Below are 10,104 nucleotides of genomic sequence, written 5' to 3' on the forward strand. Positions count from 1 at the left end.
CATATCTTCTTCTCATAAAATGAAATTTAAAGAAAGAATGGAAGCAACCATGTGGATTATTATTATTATTATTTTTTTTTTGGGCACTCAATAATGTAAGATGCTAATGAATTAATAAGTTAAATTAGCATAATGGAATGTTGGGTACTTTTTCATAAGTTCCAACGCCAAATATTGTTTTAATGCATTAAAAGTACAACTTTAATTAGACTCAACTTTAAAAGCACATATTTATTTATTATTTTTTAAATAGAAAAGCACAAGATTTAATATATTGTATATTTGACAATAAATTTTTCAATAAAATATATCAGAATACAAAATAGATCTCAAAAAAGATAAAGAGAACCTTCATATAAGAAGGATACGAGTTTTCACATAGGGAGAAAAAACAAATCTCTACATAGGGAGGAGAAAACCTCCATAAAAGGAGCAAATCTATACGTAGAGAGATATTATTGCAATACTAAAAGATAAAAAATAAAACAAAAAATAAAAAATAAAAAATAAAACAAAAACGATCACCACCAAACAAATAATACCAATCACCTTTACGATCTGTTCATCATCGCAATCGGTAGCTTTGGTACCTTATCCCCACCTCTACATTAGGGGTGTTTAGCAAAGGCTTTTTTTGGTTTTTTAGGCTAAAATCCACAAAATGACAAAATATATTAAAATAGTCAATAAGACAAAATGTCATATTAAACCCATTATTATTGCACTTTTTCTCTTACAAATATCACATCTAATTACAAAAAAATATAACTATCTTTCCAAACACAAATTTTATCTTACTAAAATAGTCAAAAACTAAAATAGCCTACTAAAATAATAACTTTCTAAACACCCACATTATAAAATAAAATATTATAGATTTGAGGTGATTGCTTAACGTGTATAACAACGAATTTAACAATATCGAATCTTGGTTATGAATCAAACGTGAGACTAGATCTAAAAGCTTTCCTGATAGCAAGCAATGATGGAGACAAGAAGAGCAGTAGTAGCTAGAACGGTAATACAAATAGCAAGAGAAGAAACAGAAAGGAGAGAAAGGTTAAAAATATCACTCTCTCCCCCCTAAAGAGCAAAGAAAGATAAAGCAGCTAGGGTTTCTTAGAGTAAAAAAAAAAGAAGAGGATTTTAGAGAGAGAGAGAGAGAGAGAGAGAGAGAGAGAGAGAGAGAGAGAGAGAGAGAGAGAGAGAGAGAGAGAGAGAGAGAGAGAGAGAGAGAGAGAGAGAGAGAGAGGCATTTTTATTTTTTATATATATGGTTTAGTATTAAGTATGACTTCTCTCTAATATAATTTTATTATATTGTGTTTGAATTGTATATTTAAATATGGTTTAAAAAAAATAAATTTTTCTCTTTTGAAATTCTTATTGCACTGAGTTCAAATGGTGTAAGATTCCCCTCAACAGGTCATGACCAAAATTTTTCAATAAATATTCGTCTTATTCTCCTTGGTTTATTTTTGTTATAGTGAATTTTTAAGTACAATTATATCAATTATTTTAATTTTTTAGGTTAATTTAAACTAGATAACTATAAAAATTAAAAATAAAATAAACAATTCATGTAAAAAAAACCAAATTATAAAAAATTATAAAAGCTTGCTTTTTTATTATTTTCAAATGTTCTTCATTTAAATTTTGTTTTTTTAAAAATCGTCCGGTCTAAACAAATTTAAAAACTACAATATTTGGACTAAAGTTGAATTTATTTATTTTTTCACTAAAGACAAAATAATTTACAAAATAGTCCAACTTATAAAATGTAGCAAAAAGAAGTAACAATAAAAAATCAAAAATCATATAATAATAACTAATATGATTAAAAAGAAAGGAGAATGTCATTTACTAAAAAATGACAAAATTAATTACAAATCAATGATGTGCAAGTGAAGACTTGTCCCAACACAAGTGAGAGTTATGTCCCAAGTGAAGAGTTCTCATTTGCACTTTACTAATTAGCAAAAAAATTTGTTATTTTTAATTGATATGTTTCATTAAATATTAAATTTTATAGAGAAAATACTAGAGAAATAAAAGAATCATAAAAGTAATTGCCAATCAATAGATACAAGCAGAGAACTGTGCCATTTGCCCATAGCTTTCACTTGCACGAGTCACATCGCATGTATCACTTACACTATCAATTTGCAATATATTTCCGTTTTATTATTATTATTATTATTATTTTTCATTTTGTCTGATATGCTACCCACTTTTATATTATAATAAAACACAAGAACAAATTTAGTCTTAAATATCGATCAATCAGAAAAGATACAGGCCCATAAAAAATGTCCATAAAATTACCCACATTGTGAGTGTATGGTGAAGATTGAACTTGATGTGTTGTGAGTCCCTATCAACAATGAATTTGATGCACACAATTCAAATAGCAATAAGAATGGACACCCAAAGTCCAACCCCTTTATAACAGATGCCATGTCTAGACCATCAAGTTTCAATCAATCTTTCAGTTGCCAAGTTTTACTTTTCTGGAAACAAAACAAAGAAACCCTGTTTGAATTTTCATCCATGTATGCGAATTGACGAAACAATTGCCAAAAAATTACTCTGATCCTCCCAAGAAATGTAGAGGCTTTCAAGGTTGTAAATGTTCAATCCCATAACATGGCATCATTATACGCAAAGAGCCACCAATAATAAAAGAAAGAACTGTTATTATTATTAAAGTTCAAGAAACTTACAGGTACATGGAGTCACTTTACCATACAAATGCCTATGCCAGTAAGAAACAATGGACCCCTGCTACAAGCCCAAAATCAACAACATTTCCACATCATTCAAGATCATTAGAACCCGAATCCCCACCCGTCTTCCGAGGATAATTACACAATCCAGACATAAGAAATGAAAATGAAGATTCTGACTCTTCGAATGGAGGTCGGGGGAACTCATGGAGTCCACTAAGATTACATGGGTCAAAGCTCAATGGTGAGAAAAAACTAGCAGGGTCATCAACACTACCTTTAATATCCAAAACATTCTGACCTCCAAATCCGTTAAGAACGTTTGAACCAAAGTTGAGTCCTGTAAATTCAACTTTATTTGTTGCTTCATTATCTTCCCCTAGATCAGATGGCCCAGATGCTGATGCTTTAGTTTCGTCAAGGGAAATGGCAGGAGTGTGGCCCTGGAAAAGAGCGATATGTCCAAAAAGCTTGTCTTTTCTTGAGAAAGTTGTTCCACATGAACAAAGCCACTTATCCCTACCACAATGCTTCTCGTGTGTTTTAAGATCTGCAATTACTGAGAATTTCTTGGTATTGCATCTACTGCAAGTATAACTTTTGTCACAATGGGTCCTCTTGTAATGGTTTTTCACACACAAAATAGTCTTCAGAGGCTGAAACTTTTTATGATCTTTGTTTCGCTTGCAACCAGCATATGGGCAGGAATACCTCTTGATAAGCATTGGCTCGGAGCTAGATTCCTTATGGGGTTTTGCAAGTGCTGCCGGAGTTTTGTACTCATCCCCGTGCCCTCTCATGTGCATCCTTAAATTAGCATCTCTCTTGAATCCCTTCCCACATATCATACAGAAATGGGTATGAGGTGCGAGAATTTCTTCTTTCTCTAGTTGCAAGATTTCATAGGAACCAGGGGGAAGGTTTTCCCCTTCATCAGCATCTTCTTCGTCTTTTGACTCGTGATCTTCGATGCAGTTTTGTTCAATCTTGCAACTACCAGCTAGATCAACATGGTTGGACTGATCAGAAACTTTTCTTCCACCAATATTTTGTTGCACAGCACTGCCATTTAAATTTGGCCCAGAAGGAAATACGACTCCACCAAGCTGCCCAAACTGGGTGATCGAAGGATTTGTGTAGAGGGTTTGCTTCACAGATGGGAGAAGACTACCTGCAGTGGAAATTAGTTGAACAATAATCGAAGTGAGATCGGCAGTGATAAGCTGTTGTTGCTGAGACACAAGTTCATCAGAGCGAGTCACAACTTGGCCTCTCCGGCTAACAACCAGATGCACCAAATCCTGGAGTTGATGGATCTTTTGTTCGAGGAATGAGAGGTTGTTTAGCATCGCTCGTGGATCCCAATCTTGGATTCTACTAGAATCACACATTTCATTCATCTGAACGTCCTGCTGATCTGGGATCTCAGTTTGATTATTGGGATTGCAAGTAACTGAAGATGGGGCTTCAGAATTTTGGTTGAATTCCGGGAATTGAGATTCAATAGTCATATCATAATCCTGATTTGAAGGATCTTCCCACTTCTGCTGATATTGCTGCAGATTGAAATTGGTGAAAGATTGGTGGTCGGGAGGGACTTTCTTCGGTAACTCATGGCAAGAAGAAGAAGATTTCGTCCATGTGTCCACAGATAGCTTCTCCTTCAGATCCATTTCCAATCCTCCTCCTTAAGTATACCTAAATCAAAGCTTAAAAGCTGCAAATATAGGAACAAGATAGAAGACACTTATCAGAAATGCAAGTGGACTAAATGAAAAAGGAATAAATATATATATATAGCTCATGTACAATTGAATTACGAAAGGATTAGAGTACACACCAACAAATTATCTTCAAATAAATCAGCAGTCACCACCACTAAAAAAATTAAAATTAAAAGTAAAAACGAAGATTCATGTCCGAGTTACTAGAAGAGGAAGAGAGGGAAAACCCAAATTATATTATCCATTGATAAATAAAAACTGCAGCCCTCGCTTTATCCCACAAGAAAACATTTCAGCTAACTACCAATGGTCTTTTAACCCAAAAGAGAAGAATGTCCAACATTTAGGTTCAAAGATGGATTTGCAATGAAAAAAATTTGAGATTAAACTTTATAAAAATATAAAATAATTGACTATTATAGATAGAATGATAAATTAGACAAGAAGACAGAGTAGATTAAAAGGAAAATAAAAAAATAAAAAATTTAGTATGATCTTTTACAACTACAACAGTTAGTGTGAAAGATTTCAAATAATTATTTTTCCACAGTTATTTCAAATTCATCATAATCCATGGTGCTAAAACTCTCAAATATTCAATTTCCAAGTCTATATCTAAACTATCAAATATTTAAATTTGAGAAATTCTCCTTAAATGATTAGTACCCAAAACCTTTCATTTCAATACATAAATCCAATCACAACTTTTAAAATTTTAGAACCAAACCTTAATTCCGAAATTACACATAAAAATTTAAAAAAAAAATAAAAAAAAATTTTACAACGAAAGTCAATCTACGGAAAATCTAGCCACAAAGAGGGGGGGAAGTGTTTCGGGTTTGGGATAAGAAAAGTCTCTACTGAGAATCTTACTTCATCCTAAAAAATAATAAATCCCATCTTCCTTCAATATTAATGATATGATGACACAAGATCCCAAAATATCATTTCAAGATTGTCAAAACCACAAAATATATCTGATTGTCAATACACTTCTAGCTTCTTATGAAAACCAAAGATCTATATCTAGCTGAACTACCAAAATTAACCCATTTCATGATTGTTAAAAGTAGAAGCTATTTCAGCAAAAAAATAAAAATAAAAATAAAAAATTTGAAAAATCAGAAGATCATATAGCATGTGCTGAGCACCCACAATCAGAAACTAAGAAAATCAAGGGCTAACAGACAATTAGATTGAAACTGAAGAACTCACCGGATTCAGGATTGCACAGATGCCCTCTATCGTCTTTGAGTTTGCCTTTAGCATTTAGAGAGAGAGAGAGACAGAAGAGAGAGAGAGAGGAATGAAAAGAGAAAAGAAAGCTGAAGTGAATCAATATATCAGCATCTCTGGCGGCATGCCAGCATCATTCGTCAAATCCACATAAAATCATCACCATCCATTTATTGGGACCCATTTGATCACATCTTAAAAACCAATAAATCAGAACTGTTGATTACTGGGGTAAAAAAATTGACTTGATCTACTTCATCTTCGTTTCTGTCTGTAATAAGTAAACACAAGGCCCTGCTCTGCTAATGGACAAAAAGCTTGATGAGTGGAAGGACCCACCAACTGGATGATTCTCTTACCGACCCTTTTCTTTAGCCTGTGTTTGGCAAGGGTTAAACCAGACTTTTTTTGGCTATTTTAGCCACAAAAAATAAAATAGGCTATTTTAGTCATAACAAACAAAACATCACATCCAACCTATAATCATTACATTCTTCTCTCACAAAAAAAGTCAAAAAAGTCAAAAAGCCAAAAAGCCCTTCCCAAACCAAGCTTTTTAGCCCAGGCTAAAATAGCCAAAAAAACCAAAAAGCCAAAAAGCCAACCCACTTCCCAAACGGAGGCTTAATAATATATAGATTTTATTTTATTTTGTGTTTACAATTATTTATATATGTAAATTGTAATTTTTAAATATTTTTTTTAAATGTCTTATTTTTTTTATTTTTTTATATTATATTAAAGTTTAATATTTTGATAATAATCATATATGTTGGACTTTTTAAGGAATTAAATGTCTTTTTTTATTATTATATTATATTAAATTTTAATATTTTGATAATAATCATACGTGTTAAACTTTTCAAGAATTTTTTTTTATGCATGTTCTTAATGCATTAAAATGTTATTATGAGGGATAATAATCATATGTGTTGGGACTTTTCAAGGAATTCATGTGTTGGATTTCAATTTTTTTTTTTATAATTGTTCTTAATGCATTAAAGTGTTATTATGATGGTAGAAGTTAATAAATACTAAGATTTTTTTTGTAAGTGTTATTATGAGGGATAATAATCATATGTGTTGGAACTTTTCAAGGAATTCATATGTATTGGATTTCAAAGAATTTTTTTTTATGCTTGTTCTTAATACATTAAATTATACTTGTTCTTAATATATTAAAGTGTTATTATGATGGTAAGACTTGGGATTTGAGAGAAGTTAATAAATGCTAAGATTTTTTTTTTTAAAATCAAAAAATCATGAAATTTAGATTGGGAGATTGGAGCTTTTACAAGACTTGGGGTTAAAAACCTCATTTTGCTTAATATATAGTATAGATAGATTTTATTTTATTTTATTTATTTATTATGTAATTAGGGTGTGAGATCAACTAATAATTGTGCTTAAAATATAAATTTTAATTTTAAATTTAAAATATATTTTTTATATTGATTAAGTGACGAAAGTGTTTATTAAGTGGTGTTTGGGAAGTGTTTTTTTTTTTTGTTAAAAAAATACTAAAAAACAAAATTAGTTAAAAAATTAAAAAAACAAATCTAGACAAAATGTCATATAAAATTCATAATTATTTTACTTTTTCTTTTACAAACATCACATCCAATTAAAAAAATTAACTATCTTTCTAAATATAAAAATTTTAACCTCCTAAAATAATCAAAAACTAAAAAAATTTACTAAAATAACAACTTTTCAAATACTCACTATGTCAATTAATGATTATAAGTTTAAATTTTGTGTTTCTCTTATAACTATTATTATTTTAATAATAGTATAGATAGTATAAATATATGTATGAATTGAATTGATGATGTGATTGATTGGTACAGTGAAGATGATTATATAAATATATAAATAAATAGGTGAGGAATTAAAAAAATGATATGGGGCAGATGAACTGGGGAGTTTACCAGACGGGTACGCCACCCCCACCGCCAGGCTGCTGCTGACCCAATTGTGACCATTTTGTGCGGCTGCTTCTAGGAAAGTAAGGTCACAGATGACAGCTTGTGGTGTGGTAGTCAAACTCAAACCCTCAAAATGTTAAAAAGGGCAAAGTTTATACACCCGCACGCGCGGTCAAACATCACTCCCTGGGTTCAACCTAGAATTATGTTTTTCTGATAAAAAAAAAAAAAAAAAAAAAAACCTAGAATTATGTTTTAGGGTATGAGGTTCCCTTTGTCAGGTATACATTTTAGTTAAAAAATTATTATAAATTGTTATATTAATTTTTTTATTTTTTTTTCCATATTTTTCATTGAAAAGTCAAAAAATTATCAAAATAGTCTGTTCCCAAACGAGATTTTAGTATTGGGGAAGGGACAGTCTAGAGTTGGAATACCTGGATAGTCTAACTTATTTTGAACTCATTTATGATCCATCTTGATAATCTAAACCGTTCAGTGTGCAGAACTTGTTAAGTACTTTATCCATGTAAAAATTCATGTTGATAGAATATCAATAGCCACTTGATCATATCACATTCCTGTCAATAATTTATTTTTAAAATCATAGTTCTTGTTGACACAAATTTGATCTGATCAAATGACTATTGATATTTGATCAATGTGATTTTTTTTTGTAAGAATGAAGTACTCGATGAGTCCTATATATTGAACAATTCAGATTATCAGTATAGGCTCTATAGTGGGCCCACAGAAAGCCCAACATCACACTCCAGTCCGATTTCGGACTAGAGAGAAGCCACTGCCATTAGCTTAACACCAGTCCTATGCACGGCTTAAAAAAAATAATATTATTTATTTATTTTTAAAATTAAATAGTAATAATTTTAAAATTTAGAGGAAAAAAATTAAAATTATGTAAATTAAGTTGTCTTCATTTAAAAATATTGAAGTGATGTTTCATTAGGGGTGCTCACGAACCTATTTGATCTATCAAAACCGACCAACCCAACCCAATTCACCCACTTTTAAATGATTTTGATAGTATAGGCAAACAGATAAAGATGGAGATTTTTCAAATCTGTCTATATTCGGACGAATAGCAGATGAGAGGCCACTTGGCCCAATCCAATCTGCCAACTCCTTTAAGAAAATGATGTTATATTTTTATACTTTGTATGTTAAAAAAAATTATATTTTAATATTAACTATAGTGATCCCAGTTTCCCCCGTCATGTATTGTATTTCGGACTCGGGTCTAGTGGTTGTTGTTGTTGTCTTATTCCTATTTCCATCTTTTAATTCCTTGTATTTGAGTTTTGGGATGTGTTGGGTAAGATTAGAACAAGTTTGGTGTGTGCTGGAACAAATGGTTGTTGTTCAGAATTTGGCATTTTTGCGCTCGAGCGAAGCCTTGGGTTTGTGCTTCTTCACTCAAGCAAATGTTCTTGCGCTCGAGCGAATGTTCATTCACTCGAGTGAGCTTTCTTTGATGTGTCTCTTGGCTCGAGTGAGAACTCTTGTGCTCGAGCGAGGCTTTTGTTGTTCGAGCGAGCGAGCTCTATGTTTTGTGTTTCTTCGCTTGAGCGAGAACTTTTGCGCTTGAGCGTGCTTCTGCGTTGCAGACCTAAAGCTTTGCATTGTTCGCTCAAGCGACGCTTCCTACGCTCGAGCGAGGTTCTTTTGTGTCTGGTCGCTCGAGCGACCACTTCTTCGCTCGAGCGAGGTTTGAATATATCAGTTGGCAGCAGCGTGTTATACCTCACTTTTTCATTATCTTTTTCATCAAAACCCTAGATCCGACAGCCTCTCTCTCTAAACACACACTCTCTCTACAAATACTCCACGTTCTAGGAGTTTTCTACCCTAATCCCTTTGTAAGAAAGTTAGAGCTTGGCTTGGGCTTCCCTTTGATCAGAAAATTTGTAGATTTGGAGCATCTTGGGTTTCACTCTTCTTCTTCTTTGGGCTCTTAACTTTGAGGTAGAGATAATCTACTTCTTCTTATGAGTTTTGACATAAATGTTGGTTATTTTGTATAAATGGTGGTGTTTGGGAGTTTTGAGTAAAGTTAGGGTTTGATTTGAAATAATAAAAAGATGAGTTTTTCTTATTTGGGCTTCACACGTGTCTATGAGACCTTGATAATGGGTTAATAGTATATTATGGGTGAAATTTGGCCTTGATTGCAAAATTTGAGACAAAGGGGGAAGATTTTCCCTAATTGGAATAAAATAAGTGATTTAGTGAAAATGTGAAATTGGTTTGATAATTATGAAATTGGGAAGGTTAGTGATGTAATGGTGTAGTGGGATTGGTAAATCACTCGCCTATGGAAAAGTTAATAAATTATCTGTTTGATAAATTTATATATTTGTTTAGAAATAACTATTTTGGGCTATCGGTGGAGAATAGTCATGATTGTTGTAGAACTGCATGATGATTAGACAAATTGAAACTAATCAATTGGAATATGTCATTGAATATGAC

The 10,104-nt window shown here is 31.9% G+C and overlaps 1 protein-coding gene across 1 annotated transcript; it reads right to left on the bottom strand.

Moving 5' to 3' along the window:
• Nucleotides 1–2,679: 2,679 nt before the first annotated feature.
• LOC114266021 (protein SENSITIVE TO PROTON RHIZOTOXICITY 1) lies at nt 2,680–6,039 on the bottom strand. The gene is made up of 2 exons (XM_028206905.2): nt 5,666–6,039; nt 2,680–4,443 (listed from the first exon to the last, which is right to left on the bottom strand). The coding sequence occupies exon 2, from the start codon at nt 4,397–4,399 to the stop codon at nt 2,816–2,818; it is 1,584 nt and encodes a 527-aa protein (XP_028062706.2). The 5' UTR covers nt 4,400–4,443; nt 5,666–6,039; the 3' UTR covers nt 2,680–2,815.
• Nucleotides 6,040–10,104: the final 4,065 nt, after the last annotated feature.

This window comes from Camellia sinensis, chromosome 3, assembly GCF_055761805.1.
Source record: "Camellia sinensis isolate YWXY chromosome 3, ASM5576180v1, whole genome shotgun sequence".
NCBI lineage: Eukaryota > Viridiplantae > Streptophyta > Magnoliopsida > Ericales > Theaceae > Camellia > Camellia sinensis.

Coding starts and splice junctions, on each gene's coding strand:
- LOC114266021 (XM_028206905.2), bottom strand. CDS start 4,399: ATGGATCTGAAGGAGAAGCTATCTGTGGACACATGGACGAAATCTTCT.